At 51.3% G+C, this 18,563-nt stretch overlaps 7 protein-coding genes across 7 annotated transcripts; 3 read left to right on the top strand and 4 right to left on the bottom strand.

Annotated features, from left to right (window-relative positions):
* Window positions 1-144: 144 nt before the first annotated feature.
* On the bottom strand, window positions 145-3,300 carry DACRYDRAFT_24749 (WD40 repeat-like protein). The gene is made up of 9 exons (XM_040773835.1): window positions 2,902-3,300; window positions 2,741-2,849; window positions 2,540-2,690; window positions 2,089-2,493; window positions 1,785-2,039; window positions 1,018-1,735; window positions 897-969; window positions 666-849; window positions 145-614 (listed from the first exon to the last, which is right to left on the bottom strand). The coding sequence occupies exons 1-6, from the start codon at window positions 3,248-3,250 to the stop codon at window positions 1,325-1,327; spliced, it is 1,680 nt and encodes a 559-aa protein (XP_040624655.1). The 5' UTR covers window positions 3,251-3,300; the 3' UTR covers window positions 145-614; window positions 666-849; window positions 897-969; window positions 1,018-1,324.
* Window positions 3,301-3,946: 646 nt separating this feature from the next.
* Window positions 3,947-5,036, bottom strand: DACRYDRAFT_24747 (CS-domain-containing protein). Its single transcript, XM_040773834.1, has 8 exons — window positions 4,984-5,036; window positions 4,842-4,938; window positions 4,631-4,793; window positions 4,444-4,580; window positions 4,382-4,388; window positions 4,306-4,325; window positions 4,103-4,252; window positions 3,947-4,051 (listed from the first exon to the last, which is right to left on the bottom strand). Exons 1-7 carry the CDS (start codon window positions 4,998-5,000, stop codon window positions 4,103-4,105), a joined length of 591 nt encoding a protein of 196 aa, XP_040624654.1. The 5' UTR covers window positions 5,001-5,036; the 3' UTR covers window positions 3,947-4,051.
* A 200-nt stretch (window positions 5,037-5,236) lies between these two features.
* On the top strand, window positions 5,237-7,726 carry DACRYDRAFT_119002 (uncharacterized protein). Its single transcript, XM_040770703.1, has 5 exons — window positions 5,237-5,530; window positions 5,581-5,644; window positions 5,717-5,835; window positions 5,888-7,241; window positions 7,293-7,726. Exon 4 carries the CDS (start codon window positions 5,957-5,959, stop codon window positions 7,193-7,195), a length of 1,239 nt encoding a protein of 412 aa, XP_040624653.1. The 5' UTR covers window positions 5,237-5,530; window positions 5,581-5,644; window positions 5,717-5,835; window positions 5,888-5,956; the 3' UTR covers window positions 7,196-7,241; window positions 7,293-7,726.
* Window positions 7,727-8,404: 678 nt separating this feature from the next.
* On the bottom strand, window positions 8,405-10,898 carry DACRYDRAFT_91249 (splicing factor CC1-like protein; the record flags this gene model as incomplete). The annotated part of the gene is made up of 11 exons (XM_040777000.1): window positions 8,405-8,539; window positions 8,590-8,704; window positions 8,755-8,832; window positions 8,883-8,961; window positions 9,012-9,090; window positions 9,140-9,209; window positions 9,258-9,395; window positions 9,445-9,630; window positions 9,677-9,840; window positions 9,919-10,756; window positions 10,858-10,898. The coding sequence occupies 11 exons, from the start codon at window positions 10,896-10,898 to the stop codon at window positions 8,405-8,407; spliced, it is 1,923 nt and encodes a 640-aa protein (XP_040624652.1).
* Window positions 10,899-11,135: 237 nt separating this feature from the next.
* On the bottom strand, window positions 11,136-12,505 carry DACRYDRAFT_84082 (peroxisome membrane protein; the record flags this gene model as incomplete). Its single annotated transcript, XM_040776657.1, has 6 exons — window positions 11,136-11,207; window positions 11,257-11,363; window positions 11,416-11,614; window positions 11,665-11,999; window positions 12,055-12,313; window positions 12,367-12,505. 6 exons carry the CDS (start codon window positions 12,503-12,505, stop codon window positions 11,194-11,196), a joined length of 1,053 nt encoding a protein of 350 aa, XP_040624651.1. The 3' UTR covers window positions 11,136-11,193.
* Window positions 12,506-12,660: 155 nt separating this feature from the next.
* On the top strand, window positions 12,661-13,498 carry DACRYDRAFT_24746 (Sm-like ribonucleoprotein; the record flags this gene model as incomplete). Its single annotated transcript, XM_040773833.1, has 4 exons — window positions 12,661-12,715; window positions 12,766-12,834; window positions 12,900-13,015; window positions 13,074-13,498. The coding sequence occupies 4 exons, from the start codon at window positions 12,661-12,663 to the stop codon at window positions 13,239-13,241; spliced, it is 408 nt and encodes a 135-aa protein (XP_040624650.1). The 3' UTR covers window positions 13,242-13,498.
* A 275-nt stretch (window positions 13,499-13,773) lies between these two features.
* On the top strand, window positions 13,774-17,468 carry DACRYDRAFT_24745 (uncharacterized protein). Its single transcript, XM_040773832.1, has 3 exons — window positions 13,774-14,076; window positions 14,135-14,588; window positions 14,641-17,468. The coding sequence occupies exons 1-3, from the start codon at window positions 14,005-14,007 to the stop codon at window positions 17,193-17,195; spliced, it is 3,081 nt and encodes a 1,026-aa protein (XP_040624649.1). The 5' UTR covers window positions 13,774-14,004; the 3' UTR covers window positions 17,196-17,468.
* The last annotated feature ends 1,095 nt before the right edge of the window (window positions 17,469-18,563 follow it).

Below are 18,563 nucleotides of genomic sequence, written 5' to 3'. Positions count from 1 at the left end.
TTACTCCTCTCCCTTCTCCTCTCCCTTCAGTCTCTCATTCACTGCTCTCTTCAACTTATCCCTATCCTCAAGCCATGGCTCACCTTCCTTCAACTCCCCATTCACTCAATCCTCCTTCTTCTCTCCTTCAACCTCGCAACACCGGTCAATGGTCAGATCAACCCCTCGGTCGATCTCGTCGCTTGGCTCTGGGGCGCCAGTCTGCGCTACTCAAGCATATTCTTTGTCCTCGTCGAAGGCATTGCCAGTCTCGTGCTCATTCAGAGCTGGGGGCAGGACGCGATGGCAATCGCAGACCGTGGGGATTTGGTCCAATTTGGTCTGCTCGTTGTCGCCGCAGTGGCGTACGTTGCCTCGGCCACTTGGATCTACATCTGCTTCTCCGTCACCGCTGCTTCTCCCGTCTCAGCCGTCCTGCTAGGCGCCGCCCTCACTTGTCTTCTCTTTCTTACCCTGATCGGGTTTATAATGCGACGAACAAACGTGATCGAGAGTGCAGGCGTTGCCTTGTACCTTTCCTATAATCTTTGGCTTTGTGGAGCTGGCGAAGGTCCAGGTGGACCTGGGCGTAGCTGGGGATGGAAAGAAGGCAACCTTCAATGGGCGGCAGGATAGTGAGCAGCTCATTTTTCGCCCGATGAGTGCCTTCACTGACCTCTGACTAGTCCCCCACTGTTCTCGCACCTGCTCCCCTATTTGAATACCCTTTTGACACTTTTGACGTCCACAATCCCCAAGACGCTTCTGTTCTCCCTAGTCTTCCGTATTACTGTTCTGCACCGTGCAAGCAAGGTTCTGATGAAAATCACGGCCGGACCATGGGAGGAGGATGAGACTGAGATGCGACCGGTAAGGCAGGCACGGACTTGTCTTGATAAACTCTAACCTCTTTTCAGAGCAGAAGAATTGCATACGCCTTGATGATATATCGGCAAACAATCCTCGTCGTTGTATATTCACATTTGCTTCGTGCGTACAAAGTATCGAAACCTGCCCATACTCTAACCCCAATTCCAGTGCTCGACCATTCTTCCCAAGTCTGGTGGCGATGGATCAACATCTTTTTCACCCTTGCTCTCTGGGCTATCGAGCTGAATCTCACAAGCGCGGAAGATCAAGTGCTGGGCAAAGAATGGAAGGTCGAATAATTGAACAGCCCCTTGAGCAAGAGCAGATGTGGCATACACATTCCAAAACGACACCCTTCAAAGGTTGGACAGGCAGACTACGACAAGACGCAAGAGGGACACGGATCGTTGCAATGGGTATCATACGTGAGGTACATTACATAGTGTTGGAGGCATGATTATCTAGAGGTGCGAGATCAGGTCTTGTGGAAGCGTGACAAGGCACCTTTCCTCTCCGGTTGTAGACTACCTTCTGCTGCCTGTTTCCTCTTTTCTTGTTGCTCCTTGATAGCGGCCATCTTGGCTTTGATAGCGACAGTAGCCGGGTCAATCACATTTTTGCGTTTCTTGCGCAGGAACCGTTTCATGCTCTTGCCCTTTCCCCGCATCTTGAGCCTTTCCTTCTCTGGCTTGGACGTGTCTTGAGTGTCTTCCTCCTCATCTTCTTCATCCTGTTCCATGGGTTCATCCGACTTACCCTGAATTTGGAGACGCTCTGTCCGAGCAAGGCGCGAGAATGGCACAGGAGCCGCTGCATATGGTCGCTTTGGCGCAGAGGCAACGGAACCAATGAAGTTGGCATCGAGCGAAATCATATCAGGTTGCAGCTGTGGGGAGAGTTAACGAGAGTAGATGAAACAGAAATGTTGAACTGACCTTGTCCAGTAAACTTCGGACTTCGCGCTCTCGTCGCCCAGTGCGTGTTTCGTAGATATCAGCTTCGAACGAATCTGGGTTGGGCTCTCCCGATCCAGGAATGATGATAGTAGAGAAGCCAGCAGCATGACCGACTGCAAGGACATCCTCGAACTGCCGGAAGCGAATGGAACACGTCTGCACTGGCAGGTGGTGCGACATGTATAGTGCAGGCGGTTTGGCAGAACCGTCCAGCAAGGTGTTGGGAGCGTATACCTAGAGCGAACTGAACAGCAAAAAAAGAGCTGGGAGACCGCAGACGTACGTTCACTCGTCGCCCTCTAGAGAAGGCAAGTAAACCTCTTCCGCTCCACTCAACAATACCGCCAGAACCACTCTCGAGGGGCTGCCACTCCTTGACGCACTTGCCCCAATTGCGCGAATCCCAGATCTTAACCTTAGAATCTAATCCGGCACTGGCAAGGTACCGTCCCTCAGTCTTGGCATCAACAGCAAGACCAGTAACAGGTCCGAGATGAGCCTGAAGTTGTACCGCCGGCTTTGGCATATTCGGAACCCATAATGTCACCGAACCATGTTGATGTCCAAGATTAATCACTGCGTTGTGAAGATTCTGGCACATAGTTGCGCAGGCACCCATCTTCGTCCGCAGTTCCGTTACCATCTGGCCGGTGGACGTGTCTTGATATTTGAGATAGCCCGAGTTGCCCTACATCTTGTGAGTCGCAGCGCTTTGCAGATGGCAAAATACTTACGACGCTGACCAAGAGGAAATGATAAGGAAGAAACTCCAACCGGTTCACATCTACATGCGTCGATAATCGATGTAGCTCAACGCCGCTGGCATCATAGATGTAGACGTATTTCTTTTGAGCGACCGCGAACATGGTATAATCATGCAAAAACCTGTCTCTTGTGTTGATACAAAGAATGCAAGACCATTGGTATGTGCGCACGTTATATCTCGAACAGACTCTCGTAGCTGAAGCTCAGCTAGTACATTTCCCTTCTGCCAATCGAACGTGGCTACGTGACCAGACGTCCCAGCAATGGCCAAGTGTCGCCCTAACCTTGTCATGAGGAAAGATCAACAACGGTTCACTCGGGAGCCACGTACCATTGCGCGTCCATCTGAGAGTATACGGTCCCCCATCTAGCTTGATGTCACGTTGAGATCTGGAAGTCTCAAGGCCTATCTCTTTAACAATATCCTCCTGTCCCACTTTCCATGTTCTCTCGAGCTCTCCCTCCGCTTCCAATCCTCCAGGAACATCTGGCAGCAACAACTCCGCATCCTTGCGTGCAAGTAATGCATGCTGCTTCTGAATGTGTTGCTTGGAGAGACGAGATTGAAGAAATCTTGATGCGACCTTCGTGTCAGCAGGATGCACTTTCGGCAGTTCGTCTTCAACAAGCGCCAGTGACTTGGGCAGGTGAGTGTGCTCTGCGATGGCGGTCACTGTCATGTCGGGGCCAGATTGTCGGGGCCGCCGTTTGCCCTGGTAGCCAGATTTTTTGGGCACGGACGGGCCGGCTTTTGCGAGGAGTGCTTCCATGATGAGTAGATTGCAAAAGCTGTCGAGAGAGGGACAACTCGAAAATGTCAGGGAAAAGTTCGCCGCGACGACCTCAGGGTCTCCCATCGGCGCTCAACGAAGTCCTTACTTTAAATTTGTCATCAGAGTCGCCCCAACATTCATGTCATGCTTGTCGCAGAGGACAGTACTGGACGTAGCCGAGCGGTATGTATATCTCCTACCATCACAATGCACGAAGTGAAATGGGTAATTTGAGCCCAATATCCCCGAGGACGACCAGTCAAGACTCTGTTCTTGGTGTAGATCTGGATGAAAACACACGCTGCAAGCACTGGCATGATCCCGTTGACATAGTTGCCCTGCGATTCAAGTGCTGCGGCCGTTTATACGCCTGCTACACATGTCACCTCGAGCTCGCGACCCATCAGCCCATTCGATATCGAGTTGAAGAGGATGCTGAGGTACAGGTTGTCCTTTGCGGTGTGTGTAATCATCAGCATACACTTGCGAGTTATCTTCGAAGAACCGGGGATAAATGCAGCGCCTGTGGTGCCGCCTGGAACCCAGGATGTCGCTTACATACTAATCTGTACTTTGATGCAAGCTAATGTGTTGGTTGTCTCGGGCAGGTCTTAGTAGGAGAACTTCGTGGTTTATTCATGGATACATGCTAGGCGACAGCAAGGCGAATGAACGGAGAGACAGAGCTCAACGAGATCATTGTAGTTCCTACAATCATATATGAATAAGACAACGGCATGCAAGAATGACTCGACATGCCTAGGCTTTGTCGTCGTCATCCTTCGACTTGTATGGCTCCACGCGAGCCTTCTTCACCTCGTCCCAGTTCATTGAAAGTGACGTGCCGTTCGATTCGGTGTAACTCTTGATCATGGCCTTTTTCACATCCTCGTCCGCATCGGCATAAAGCTGAACAGACAGACGGTCATGAAGTGATTCTGTTCAAACGCGATAAAACATACCTTGGCGAACATCTCGTTCGCTGACACGAGGGGTACCATTTCAATCCATTCACTCACCCAGATGACAGTGACTCACCAGCAACCTGGTTCAAAAGTCAGTCGCTGTCACTGTCCCAAAGGAAAAGGTATGGAACGCACGTCGCCTCCAATATTGGGATCGTCGGATACAGACTTCTCTTTTTCGGAGGACAAGATCTCCGTAGTCACAGCATCCCAATTCTTGCGCGCCTTGCGCCTATTGCTCGTCGATGGCTCAGGCGAGATGTGTTGCACAGCTGCAGGATCAGTTAGCATCACCGTGTTCTGGAGCATGTGAGTTACTTTCTTCCTTCCTGTTCGCCTGTAATTGCCTGCCAGCGACCCGCCACCTTCTTCACAAGTCCAATCTCCACCTTCATCTTCATGACAGTGTAGGAGCTCGCATCCGTATTGATCTCTGTCGGCAGCGGTTCCAGCACAAGTTGCTGGTCGCCGTAGGAAAAGACCAACTACAGAGACCATCAATAGAAACATTTTTGACAGGGAGATGGGCATACGCTCTTGGGAGCAAACTCAATCTTGACCTTGTCCGCTTCGGCATTCTTCACGTAGACAGTGATGGTGGTTTTCCCATCCGTCTGATACCACTCATACCTGTTATACTTTAGTTGCGAGCGCAGCAGAACGGTAACTCCTTGCCTGGGCTGGGAAGTCATCTTGATCTCAGTGCAGAGTTTGAGGGAATAATGGAAAAAGCACGACCATCACGCATGGAATGCGGCGTTATGCAGTCCGGGTTCTAGGACTTTCTCTTCACGTGCACGAGGGTTAAGTAATATTCGCTGACAAAAAAAGGTCCGCAACGCGCTCTTCCGGAAGACGCGTCGCATGGGCCTCTTTCCTCGCACCTTGTTTCTGTACCGCGTTATACACGCTTGGCCACGTAGAGTCAATGGTAGGTAATCGCCGTACTAAAAAAGGAAAGACTGTTGCGGCGAAACAGACCTCGGCGAAGACTAGGAAGAAGGCGACAAAGAGCAACACACGCAAAATCATAGAGCCAGAACCAGTCGAGTCTCCATTGTACGTCACGCCCAAGGTTCCTTCCCTGCCAGGATCGGATATCACACGAAGAGCGAGGAAAGCGTTACGGAAGGTGGACAACCGGATGTGCGCGTTGACGAGGAGAACCGGGCCGACGGTGGAAATTGCACATATACTCCCGAAATCTAAAGCTGCCATTGCGGTGAGAGCGAGTGCTCCGTGTGTATACATGCTCTAACGTAAGCGCTGCAGTACAAAAAGCTCAGGAAGCGGGGAGTACGCATCGACATACATAGCCGTCATAATCTGATATCTCGTAAGTCTAGCGCTACTGCGAAAGTGACAAGCTTCAATGTGAAAGTACCGTACTAATGAAAGGCCATTGTAGTAGATTACGCACTTCACCGGTTGTTGGACAATTTTTACTGGATGTTTGTGCCAACGCTGGCTTAAATCAACAGGATCGAAACATACATTCGAGAACATGACGTGCTCGTGTTCGAAGAAGTCAGTGCATGCGCTGGTTTTCTTGTTGCATTCATTTCTAACCGGTCGTCAGCTCCATAACAGCACCCGCTTCGCCCACCCGGACGAGTGGTTCGAATATGAAATTGTCACCTTTCGTCATATGACGCATCCGATCCTGGTGCCGCGGCCCGTGGAGGAAGGACCGTTCGATCCAACTGAGGATGGTTTCAAGCTCTATCTTCCGATGGACCAGCTCTATGATGAAATGGTCACACTGAGCCATTATCGATATGGAAGAGAAATGACACCGTTTCCTGCGTTCAAGCATCACTCGCACCCGTATCTGGTTATGGTTGCCGCACATATCCATTTCCAAGAGAACCGTGACCAGATGTCGCTTTCCCAGGAACGGCATTTTAATGTGGTCAAGAATTGTCTTATGCGCTGGGACAAGAAAGCCCGTGGTGTACCGGCAGCATTGAAACCAAAGCGATCGGTGGACGGAGATGGTCCGGTATTCGACGCGTATGGGCGAGCTTTCCGAGCCGAGCCAGGAAGGCAGGTTGACCCGTCCACCGCTGCAGCTGAAGAGAGTGTCAGTAGCAACTCCACCGTCTGGGGCGAAGAGGGCAAGGCACGTCGGGCAGACGAGGTTCTATGGCCGGACGACGAAGTGGAAGAGGAGGAGAATGAAGATGACGTATGGTCGCCTTCAAATGAGTGCTCTGGAGGGGTCCAAAGACGTGGGAAAAGGGCCAGGGCATCGTCGACGTCCAGAGCGCAATCCCCACCACCTCCAAGCAGTCGTGTCACGCGGTTGGCAGCGGCCGCCAACCAACAAACGCAGGTGCAGTCAGCACCGAGGACAACGCGATCGCAAGCAGCAGCACAAGTGGCACAGCAATTTCTGGAGCAAGACTTGACACCCGAGGGTGATGGAGAGCCGCCAAAGAAGCGAGGGAGACCTAACGAACGATCGTTGAAAGAAGGACAATCGACAGGGAACCGCGCTGCGAAACGAAGGCGCCCTCGAAAAGACGTGGACCTTGCGATACACCGAGGGGCTATGTCGAGGTCGACTAAACAGATCGTCGTTCCGGGTGCTCCGTCTACGCGAATCAACGCATTTGCGAGGACAAAGGGTTCGAACGCAATTGGTACCCGGCCTTTGACACACACCCGTCTCACTGCCGCCGATACTCTGCTGTTCTTGGACGCGGTCCACACCGATCAAGTACAGGCGAGAATGCGAGACGCGGAAGGTTCTATCGATTGGAGTGGGGGGAGCATCACCGATGAAGATAGCGAAGATGACGACTTGCGGTCGCCTTCTAACAAGGCCCCTATGATGGCTATGCCTGCAGCATATGTGGAGGAATGGCGGAAACGTGTTAAGTAAGGTTAACACATCAACCAAAACCGAAGACAAGGCACCGAATCACAGGGTACGCGGCGTCGAATCAAGGTGTTAAGACCCAAACTAGATGTGCATACAGAAACCTAGGACCTCACGACGATCTTCGGGGTGCGGCCGCGCGGTTAGACCATCGACAAGGTCGCCGCACGTAGTCATCTAAAGCATAGGCCATCAACACGTTCAATACGGGAGACACGTACTCCATGTGTTAGTCAGCTCTGTAACAAACATCGACAATACAAGTTGTTCGACTGAATGCAGCAAAGTATTGCACACAAAACAGGAACAGCAGACGGACGAACAGCTATACCCAACCAAGTAACGAGCCGTTGGTCATAGGAAGTTAATTCCTTGTGATGGTGAGATCATCGCCAGCCCTCGCACTTAAAGGGGTTTTTCAGTCGCGGTTATAGGAATTCGGGAGTAGACAGCATACCGACCTATAGAGACCTTCAACGCGAAGCATCAAAAGACGAACAGCATACCAGACGCATCGAATCCGATGGAAGTTAGAGGGAAACACACGTCAGCGAAGACCTAGACCAAAACGGCAAAATTCACAAGATATAAACTCGAGGCACAGACAACCGCATGGAGACGCGGAGCGAAGGGCCTGAGCAGACCGAATATTGATATATATATTTCCCGCACAGTGAACAACGTCTATTTCACAGTTACCTCGGTATATTGGAACCTATTAGCCAAGGTTCGTCATACTTTGACTCGCAAAATGGCTCGTCTTCGGCCGTTCTTGCAGTGATCCTGGTTAATTCCTGCGAGACAATAACAATGGGATACGTTACGCCCCAAAGCATCGGTTCTAAAGAAGATGGTGAGAGGGAAATGACGGCAGTTATCACCCTGTGTATTTGGGCATGCGAAATTGGGCACTGTGGCGTCTACCTCAAGTTACTCAGCGCGCGTGACGAAGTTCTGTTCTTACCACTGGAAACATGAATACACCTGACACATTGTCAAACAAAGCTATTGCATACGAACGATCTAATATATCATGTGGACAGAACGTCACATTCATGCATCACGGGTTGGAGAGTAAAATAGAGACACGCGCCTAAGCCGCAATGCTATCATACGGGGTCTGCGCACGCGGTGCTCTTTGTGGTCAGAGAAACTATGCGAAGGAACCTAGGAATCAGAGGTAAGGGTTTCATGGGAGTAACGATGTTCACGCTACTGATGAGCCTGTAAGATGGCGTCGGAAATGAAAGTGGCTTGTATGGGCTGTCCACCAAAGTAACGCCCGTTGAGACCTTCGATTGCCTTTGAAGCGGCTTCAATGCTCTTGAATTTTAGATACATTTCACCCTGATCATGACATTAGTAACAATAACGCGGTCCAACCTGAATGCATTTGCCTGTGAGTCCGGCTCCAGCTTGATGAAATCCACTAGACCATATTTGTCTTCACATTCTTGTTTGACGTCGTCAGTCAGCTCTTTTGCCCAATTAGGTCCATTTTCCTTCTCCTCCCTATCGCTGTATTAATGATGTCTTCTGAGGTTGTGAATCATATCACTCACAGTTCAGGTTCCTTGAACATGTTACGGAGGAGGACCGATCGGGACTGCATGGCGGCTTTCGGTAGGCTGGCCATGGGTCTAACATCAACGATAAGAGAGAGAACGTTCTGGGCAGGCAATCTACGTACGAAATGGCTGGTTTGGGGGGTTCAATCCTAGCAAGCTTTTGCATCAGTGCTTGGCGCGAGGCTGCATTCAAGTTACCGCCTAGGCAGATGTTTCAGACAAAGGCCAGTGCAAGAGGCGAAGTTGCATACCTCCGCTCTCATCCAAACTATCACTCTGTGATTGATAGCGGATAGCACCGCCCTTTTCATGCACAGTATTAACCTTCAGCTGCAAACATGTATCAGCAACAAGCACTAGCCTCACACCAAATGCTAACCTGACGACCAGCAAGGTCAAATCCATCCATAGATTGCAGGGCCATTCTTGCGTCTTCCGATCGTTTATACCTTCAGCAACGTCAGAAACATTCCCAATCATGGCAGTATTCTGCTCACTGGACAAATGCAAAACCTTTGCTCCTACCCGTGAGCGGGTCCCTGTGCAGATCAACGAATTCGAGTTCTCCAAAAGGCTCAAAGACCTGTTTGACATCACTCTCAGTGAGGTTGAAGTGGAGAGAGCCGACGTAAAGCCTGAATCATAATGTCAGCGTCACTCTGATAACAGAGGGATCATTCTTACTGCATGGAGCCAGGAGGTGGAGCCGTAACACCAGGTGGCAGGTGCATGGAGCTACCACTGGCAGCAACTTTGTTCCGTTCCGACTCGGTGAGTTGAACCATGATCGGTAGGCCCATGACAATTGTGCCAGTAAGAGCAATAGCACGCGAGACCATGTCGATGGAGCTCAGTTCGACATAAGCAATGCTATTTCCATATTAGTGAATTGTTCTTGGAGCAGGGATAGACTGACCCTTTCGATCGTCTGGAGACGCGATCTGTAACAATGCGAACGTCTCGGACAGATCCTTCACCAAGCTTTTCTTCAAAGAAATATCCAAGATCTCTCGCAGTCAGACGGGCAGCAAGCTGAGACACGAATACAGATCTCAACTCAGAGTCCTCTGAATGTTCTGGCTCAGGGATTGGGGCGGAATCGTGGGTCGGAGACGAATGCCTAGAAAACCAGGTTAACACAGTCATAACGTCCACAACCATAGGTGCATACCTGACAGGAGGCGGGGATGTGCAATTCCTCGGGGGACCGGGTTCATCCCTATCATGTGAAACCCGACGTTCGACAGCCATGGGACGAGGAGGGCTCCCCGGCTCCCCAGGAATATATGTATCGCCTTCGATTGGTCGAGGCTCGCGTCGGCGTGAAGGCGGGCTTCCTCGACGGGGAGAGTCGATATAGCGGTCCCTCGGCGTGCGATCTCGAGGTGCAGGACTACGCTCACGATCAACGTCTGGGCTACGGCGTCGCTCGAGCCTACGTTCACGATCGCGGTCATCGTCAATGAACATGTCAGATTCACGACGCCTCTCACACCCTCGATCTCTCTCAGACTCGCGACGGCTGCTTGTCTCGCTGCGACCGTCGCGGCTTTTAGCGTCCATTTCTTCGTCTCCATCAGCGTCTCGATTTCTGCCGGATGCCGCGCCCATTATCGACAGTCCACCTTTTGGCACGTCAACAATGGAGTCCTTCTTAGATCGAATGCGCTCTGGCTGAGGGCTAGCCTCTTCAGCCTCGGCACGACGGCGGCTACGGTAATCCCTATCACGGTCCCTGTCATGTCGGTCGGAGCGGTCACGATCACGATCTGAAGGCCGGTCAGAGTATCGATCCTTGTCTCTTTCCCTCTCACGATGCCGTTCCGAGCGTTCCTTCTCGCGATCTCGATCGCGTTCGCGCTCTCGTTCACTGCGTCTCTCTTTCTCCCTCTCTCTGTCCCTATCGTGACGATCGCTACGATCACTGCGGTCTTTCTCACGCTTCTCACGGTCTCGATCACGAGAGTGAGAGCGGTGGCGTTTTTCTCTCCGGTCTCTGCGATCATCAGTGGGCTCATCAGGAGAACGCTGACGCTTGGAGCGGCTGGGAGCGGTGTCAGTGGGGTTTTCATTGTCTTAACGGTCTGAATGGCTCACCTTATGTCCGAAAGTCCATTGGTAGTAACAGGTGATTCCATTGTCTGAATTGAAGGGTAAGAGTGCAAAACTTGGTTCACGAGCGACGGTGACTTGCACAGTTGGTTGTTGAGCGCTGAGCCGCGTGAGTTGGCTTCTAAGCCGGGGTCATTCGAAATTTACATCCGTTTCAATGGAGCCTTAGGGCCGGCTATTTGGCATTACCAATTTGCTGAATGTATTCATTCAGGGCAGTGGCCGTCAATAGCTACTACTACACAAGAGATAAAAAAGAGAGGGAAAATGAATGAAGTCGAGGGTATCTAGTGTGCTATTGCATACATACCGATCTCGCATTTAGGTTGCAGTGTCTAAGATCCGGAAGTTAGCAAAAGAGGTCCAGCAAAGCCTGATACGTACAATAATAGTATTCATCAATTAAGGGAACCCAGTCGCGAACCAGAGCGCTTATGACGTTGACAAGAGGGATATTTTCTGTCCTTGAAGCGAAGCCCTCCAAGCGTGGTCTGTGCGAAAACATCAGTGACGCTATTCAGGGATTGTAACGCAGACACATACCGCGTAAAGTCGCGCCAGACTGGCCCTTTGAATAGATACAAAGCGAGCTGACGATCGCGTCTGGAGTATTCATTGACAAGAATTTCGCTGGACGCAGAGAAGGGAAGTGTAGGTGGGCGCAAGCGTCGGGCAAGGAAGTCCAGAACTAAGGAAACAAGATACGGAAGTGATGAAGACTTAGAATATGTCAAGCTGAGGACTGCGCATAAGATGAGCTAATCGTTCAGATTAAATGCGGTGCAAGCATACCATAAATGAGCGGACGGAGGATGAACACGATCTCGGAAAGGGCAGCAGTGCCGGAGACTTTAGGCACCAATTGTCGCGCTTCCCTAACCGCAGTCACCTTGAGCGCCTTTGGGAGAAGATAGCCGTTGATGTCAGCAGCTTGCGCAGGGGTTACGGGCAGCTTGACCGTTGGAACTCGATTATTCTGAAGATGAGCTGGCGTTTCAGGGATTGAGGCAGGAAGAGCAGGCTTGACGTTATCCAGCTCCTCGGGCATTTGAAGATCGCGTTCAGGCAAAGGAGGAGAGACAACTGGTCTCGACGTCACACGGAATAATATCAACCGAAGAGTAGCTCTGGAGGATTCACTGGTTAATCACTAAAGGTGGACAAATAACAACTGGTACGAACTTGAGGAATTCTAGCCCAACCACCCCTCTCCATGCACCACGTTTGCCAAATCTCCTCCGAAGCAACATCTCCATGAACAATTCGCAGTGACGGATTGCTTCAAGAGTCCTCGCAGCCCACTTGTAGATGGCACTCTTATCGCACCACGCACGGGTGTACCGCATGTGTGGTGTAGGCGGGATGACCGGCTTCTTGTCTTTGACCAGTGATGTTAAAAGAGTGTCGTGATACAATGACACCATGTTAAGCGTAGTTGCCACTGAGGACCTCTGGTCAGCTGTATGATAGAGCCGTTCAATGACAGAGGCTAACGGCTTTCAGACGCCAATTCCGCATCCTTGAACCGGCCAGGAAGGAACCAAGTCAAAGACCGCAGCGAACTTTCGATAGTAGATATTGCCGACAGATGGGCAACCAAGAAGGATTCGTAGGCCGCGACTGGCGAACTCATCTTGTTCAGTGAATGAAACGTATATGAGGTGAATTTGACAGTAGCTGAGATGAATGCTCTGGAAAATTGCTCCCGCGTTCTGTTGCGTAACGCCTGCCGGTGAAATAATAACCGGTAAACACAGGTTGAGCGCCTAAGTCCTTGCTCGAGTTCTCATGGACTCATTAATACCATTCACAACCTCAGGATCTCTGGTAGACTGCGTAGACAGTACGTGTCCTTCGTTTGACATTCAGATCGATGTCTTATGCTTTGAGCAGAGAAGGTGCTGATAGTTCTGCGTGATGGGCGCAAACTTGTGGGCGTGCTGCGTTCATATGACCAGTTCGGTACTGGACTCCAGCCCTTTCAGCAGAACCATACTAATCAACCGAATATCGTGCACTCTGTCCAGCCAATCTGGTGTTAGAGGACTCATATGAGCGTATATTTCATGGACTGGAGTACGCGGATGTGTGGAAAGGCGTGTTCGTAATACGAGGCGAGAATGTTGTGCTACTAGGAGAGATCGTGCGTCAATCTTACTTCTAATGCGACACCGAACGAGGTGACTGACAAACAACTGTAGGATTTGGACGTCGAAGATGAAGTTCCGCTAGTCCAAGTACCGTTACAACAGATCCTACCTCTACACAATGCCGAAAACGAAACAAGAAAGAAGAACGAAGTTGAAAAGGCAAACATTCTAATGGAGCACGGTTTTGTAAAGGAGGGAGGAGAGGGAGACGGATATTGAGGATGTTCAATGAGAGCATGTGAAGAACTCTGCCCGCTGCCCTTGTTGTATGAGATCAAAGGCTTCACACCTGTGAGACTTGATCGTTATCCACCTGTGAGACTTGATCGTTATCCACCTGTGAGACTTGATCGTTATCCACCGTGCTTCGTGGAGAAGGATGACAGACCCGCGACGCGGTGAGCCTCTTGCGGGAGTCATCAGCATTGATACTTTGCGTTGGAGTGATGGTAGCACGGTGTAACCGATAGTCTACACAATACAATGATGACCAGCATAGCATTTTTATTGTTGTTCATGATTGATGACGTGAGCGCTTAGAAGAGTATGCAACGTTGCGTTTGTACCTTTTGTCCGTTTTGCATAAGTGCGAAAGGAAAAGGGCGCAATATTATGTGCTTGAAATTTCCCACAATATCGATGGTCGTCCTAATAACCCTAAAAGGTTCCGTTAGGGTTTGGTTGCTATGTGTTTGGGTGATCTCATTGGAACGCGAACACGAAAAAGGAAGCATCTATTCGACGTCGGCTTCTCCTTCTCTCCTCCATCCATCCCCTTGTGCCTGTCCTTTCTATCTCTCTCTCGACCTCCCCTTGCTTATTTGTTCTCTTTCGTAACAGCTCCTTGCTGACGATATCTGTATTTGCTGGACCTCCTCTCTGGTCGGCGTCCATTCTTTCATCAACCTCCACGCTCCCTACCCATCTGTCTCTCTATTGGCTCACTCTCTCTTGACGCTACGTGCACGTGAGGACCGCAAACATGAACAAATCGCCCAGGAATCCTGCCAAGCATCTTTCTACAGAGGACATTGCTGATGCTGCGCGTCACAAGGTGCGCACATCCATCGAAATCATTGGGCCAGTCGCTAACCAAACTGGCCTTTGGATAGCTCCTGAACTACAAGATGAAGACCACCATTCAACCGGGCGCATCGCCTCCGCCGATATCAAAACTAACATCTGGCACTGCATCTCCCCGTAGCCATCGTCACTCAAGAGGTCCATCATTATCCTCACCTGCGACCAATGTTCAGCGTCATTCACCTCCTTTGGCTCCTTCCACGCCTACGAGTCGACCACCGTCGTCCCAGACAAGTTCTCGTCCGCAATCCCACCATCGTCGTAACTCTTCTGTTTCAACTCGGCGAGAGTCGAGAGAAATCATGGGTGCATCCTCCCTCCCGTCCTCTCCGCGTCCCAGCAACGAACCAGCAGCCGGTCGAGACGACGCATTACGTACACTCGAAGGTCGGCGGCCATTAAGCTTCGTCAAGGGGTTCGAGCAGGTGGTTGTACCCGACTGGAAGACGCCGACGGTCGAAGCGAAATTCGACTGGCCTGCACGTAAGTCTCTCCGCTGCTGTCCATATCCTCCTACTTAAAGTTTTTTGCACAGCTTCGAAAGCGCCATCAGGAAGTGCAGCATTGGGATCCGCATCCCTTGCTGGAAAGAGAGATAGCTTCGGCAAAAGTCTCATTGCGACTTCCAGCCTCAAAGATCAACTGCAAACTCTGCTTGAGGAGGAGGAGGAAGAAGAAGACGAAGGATCGACGCACAAGAAAGTCCCCGTGGCTCCACGTGCTCTGGTATCAGCTAAGAACTCTCCTCAACGTCAGAGGCCGACGAATCTTCGCCTTCAGCCTGCCGTTTCTATTATCTCGAAGAGAGTCATCGCAGAACAGGTTCACGCTCCGCGTCTTCGACCGCTGTCCCTCACAGCTTCGTTACCCTCCCCCGCTCTGACCCCTTCTCCGCGCCTTTCCTCTGGAGAGGAGCCTACAAGCCGTCCGCCTTTTGCCCCGTTCACGACCTTGCCTGTCAATTTTGCTGCGCCTGCTACGCCATCACCTCCTGTTCTGCGTACTCTCTCTCTGGCATCCGCTACCCTGAACCCCTCCCCCGTTACCCCATCTGTGTCGCCTTCTGGCCAGGCAGGTATCGCCAGTCCACGATCAGCAGTCATGTCCTCCTCAGGTTCCGCAGACAGCACCAAGCAGATGCGCCGCATGAGCACGCTTTCCTACAGGAGCTCTCAGAGCTCCTCGGCCGACCGTTGTGCCTCGCCCGCATTCTCGCTGTCTTCTTCGACTGCTCTGGAACCCACTGGGCTCAAGTCCGTATCCCCCGCACCACCGAATCAAGACCGAGCGCTGCATCTTCAAATTACCTATCTGCAGCAAGAGAACGCCAGTTTGCTTGCACGCATTGCAAGGCTCCAGAAGTCGTTATCGCGCAAGGAGAACCGGGACGACATCGCAGAACAATTGCGTGCACGTGTTACCGAGTTAGAGCAGCAAGTGAGCTCCTTGAAGGGGCGTGTCGACATCGAGCGGAAAGAAGCCCTCTCCGCACAGGAGGTGGCGCGTAGACTGGGCGAACGCCTCTGGGAATCTGAGCGTGCAAGGGATGCCACGGTGTCTCAGGCATCCTACTCAAACCCCACATCCCCATCCTTGCCTCATTCGAAGGGGACTTCTGCGAGTTCGCCTCGTTCTCTCTTTTCAGGGCGCCCCACCTCTGGCGCCAGCAGCTTGTGGGGAAGCGTTGGCAACCAGAGCATGGGCAGCATGACCGACGTTGAAGATCATTTTGGAGCACCCACCCCGGCGGGCGACCTCGGGGTCTTGCCCGAAGAGGACGAGAGCGAGTGTATCGAAGGAGATCGTCACGAAGAGGACGAGGACGACACACAGGAGGTGGACTCAACCCATCAAGTTGGCATTGAAGTTACTCTTTTGCCGGAGACAGCTTCCCCAGGTTGTGCCTCGTCCCCACCATCAACACGATCCCGGGATAGCATGTCTGCCTACTCCCTATCAAGCGCCTCCACATCAGAAATGGAAGCACAAAGCTTGGCTGTTCTGGAAGGCATGGCATCCCAGGGTGATGAGTATTTGGCTGGTGAGGGTGCAGAAGGTTGGGCTGGACCGCTTCACGACATGGAAGACCAACCTGGAGAACGGGTAGAATCTGACGAGTCTTTTAGTTCGCTCCCGAATCCGTATGACGCGCCTAATATTCCGAGAACTACTCTGCAGCCAAGTACGCTGGCACGATTTACAGGAGCTCCAACACCTGCTACTCCAACAACACCCACGCCCAGGACGCCCACCGTTGCGTCTCTTCAAACCTACTCCCAGACGCCTAAACCTTCACTCTCATTGAAGCACGCGAAGACGGCATCGCAAGCAGCGATGATGTCGTGGAAATTCCCCACCGGTGCGGCGAAGGCGAGCAAGCCAACAAACGAAGAAGAAAAGGATCGATTCTTTGCTACTCTAGACGAAGATGTGCCTCGCAAAAGCTCTATGGGCATTATGGGAAAGCCCATGGGACGTAATAAGTCTCAGCCGAAGAAGTCTGTCATGCGCCCCTACTTGGGTGACGACGACTTTGAAGACGTCCTTTTGACCGGCTCATCTTCGGTGTCAAGTGTTCCCCATCCAATTCCGACGGCTGTAGAATCACTCAGAGCGAAGGAGACCGCCTCAGTTCCTCGTGTAACGAGGCCTCGAGTGCCTTCTCCGATAACCGCCCCCGTTCCTACGTGGTCTCTCCGGGCACCTTCACCTCCTCGAGCGACGTCTGACTCAGTCACTCGTGTCACTTTACAGTCCCGTCAACCTCCCGGACCGTCTTCTCCTGCATCCGCGGGCACGGGCTTCTCGCTCACGAAGTTGACCTCCGTCTTCAGTTCATGGGTTGCTCCACCTTCTCCGGCCCCGTCAGTCCCACGTATCACCATTTCGACCCCTCCTGCACCACCTTCGCGCCCTCCTCCGTATTATGGTCCTGCTGAGTACTCTCCACCCCATGTAGCCTGTTACACTTCAGGCAACCGTGCAGTTGGAAGGGATGCCCAGCCTAGGCCACTGCCCTCCCCGTTGGAAAAACTCGACTTTCGGGGTGGTGGATGCCGATACTGTGAAGGGAACGTCATTGAACTTTGATCCAATCTATTATGAAGAGTGAAGGACTCGTTGCGAACACTATAACCAGTACATATCTACCATTGGATACGACCATTCCCCTCCTTTTCTTTTCATCTTGTCGTGTTCTTGCGCCGCTTCCCCTTCATCATCCATTCGTTGTTTCCGTAGTGATGCCATCCACGCTATTTTTATGCATCACGGCAATTCCTTCCTTCCTTCCCCCAAATAGCTTGCTCAAAGCAGCGTGTACTGTGATATCTCAACGATTTGAATGGATATCTGTGATATTCCTCCCCGACGCACTTGATTCTCACTGCCCAATAGAGCTGTGAGATGGAGGTCGTTGTGATCCACCCCCCTAAGGCTAGGGTTCAGAGTCGAAACCCTGACCCAACCCTATGTTAAACTCTTATACTTACAAGGGTTGAACCCTTCAGGCCATGTAGATACATGAGCAATGATGAAGTATTCCTATGGGAAGTCATGCCACAAAAGTTTCTCACACTGCACATTTGCAGCTGTAAAGCCAGTGTCTTCTTTGAAAAAGGATAAGCAGTCAGCACAAAATCAAACTCTGGTCAGTGCCATATATAGTTGCCCATAAGCAAACACATCTGTGCAACAGTCAAGAACAGTCTTGTCCAGGGTTAGGCCCTGGCAGCTGTTGAATGTGGTGGCATATGCAAGACAAAGAGGGAGCTGGATCTGCACCACAGTCCAACTTGCATGGTGTGGAGTGAAGTTGGATCAAATGCATGGGATGCAGTGAAGGTCATCCCCTAGGGCACTCTCCCTGTTTAGGACTCTTACTTGAACAAACCACTGATTCAGTGCTGAGATGACCACCCAAGCATTTTTCACCAGTTTTTTCTGTGGAGAGGTTTTGTGTGAGTGCACACACTGCACTGACCTTGAGTGTGAGTGCATGAGGGGGTATGCTGTGGTGGTGAAGTGTGTTAAGGTATTCAGGCAAGCATCAAGGATCTTCAAGGTCCAAGTCCTCACCTTCTTGAATCATGTCTGCACTGTGATAGGTCACTGCAACCGCCTTTAATGGGGGTTGTCTCTCTCCACAGTTACACATGCTCACCTTCATCAGACTGGAGGAGTGCAAGCACATGGTCATTAAACTTGTCAACCAATATGTTGCATGGGCTGAGAAAAGCTCTCTTCATTGCTGCCACAGGATCATGCAGCACATGTGATGGATACAGAAAATCCAAAACATGGTTGAGCAAGGTCATTGCAGGAAACATGTCTAGTCACACCCATGCATCATCTATCTGCTCCCTGATCTCATCAACCAGAGCTGAAAATGCAAGGTCTCCCCTTGTCAGGGCACCAGCTCATTGCTTGGTCAAGAGACATGACTAAGCCTTTATGACA

This window comes from Dacryopinax primogenitus (assembly GCF_000292625.1).
Source record: "Dacryopinax primogenitus strain DJM-731 SS1 chromosome Unknown DACRYscaffold_21, whole genome shotgun sequence".
Classification (NCBI taxonomy): Eukaryota; Fungi; Basidiomycota; class Dacrymycetes; order Dacrymycetales; family Dacrymycetaceae; genus Dacryopinax; species Dacryopinax primogenitus.
This window is presented reverse-complemented; position numbering and strand designations above follow the sequence as displayed.

What these genes read in the sequence shown, in the direction of transcription:
- DACRYDRAFT_24749 (XM_040773835.1), bottom strand. Translation starts at nt 3,250, where the DNA reads ATGACAGTGACCGCCATCGCAGAGCACACTCACCTGCCCAAGTCACTG. An exon ending in GAGTCTGTTCGAGATATAAC is followed by an intron (nt 2,691 to 2,740) that starts GTGCGCACATAC and finishes CACAAGAGACAG; the next exon opens with GTTTTTGCATGATTATACCA. An exon ending in ATTTCCTCTTGGTCAGCGTC is followed by an intron (nt 2,494 to 2,539) that starts GTAAGTATTTTG and finishes CACAAGATGTAG; the next exon opens with GGCAACTCGGGCTATCTCAA.
- DACRYDRAFT_24747 (XM_040773834.1), bottom strand. An exon ending in TTGAGTTTGCTCCCAAGAGC is followed by an intron (nt 4,794 to 4,841) that starts GTATGCCCATCT and finishes TGGTCTCTGTAG; the next exon opens with TTGGTCTTTTCCTACGGCGA. An exon ending in TACAGGCGAACAGGAAGGAA is followed by an intron (nt 4,581 to 4,630) that starts GAAAGTAACTCA and finishes CTGATCCTGCAG; the next exon opens with CTGTGCAACACATCTCGCCT.
- DACRYDRAFT_119002 (XM_040770703.1), top strand. Translation starts at nt 5,957, where the DNA reads ATGACGCATCCGATCCTGGTGCCGCGGCCCGTGGAGGAAGGACCGTTC.
- DACRYDRAFT_24745 (XM_040773832.1), top strand. Translation starts at nt 14,005, where the DNA reads ATGAACAAATCGCCCAGGAATCCTGCCAAGCATCTTTCTACAGAGGAC. An exon ending in CTGATGCTGCGCGTCACAAG is followed by an intron (nt 14,077 to 14,134) that starts GTGCGCACATCC and finishes GCCTTTGGATAG; the next exon opens with CTCCTGAACTACAAGATGAA. An exon ending in GAAATTCGACTGGCCTGCAC is followed by an intron (nt 14,589 to 14,640) that starts GTAAGTCTCTCC and finishes TTTTTTGCACAG; the next exon opens with CTTCGAAAGCGCCATCAGGA.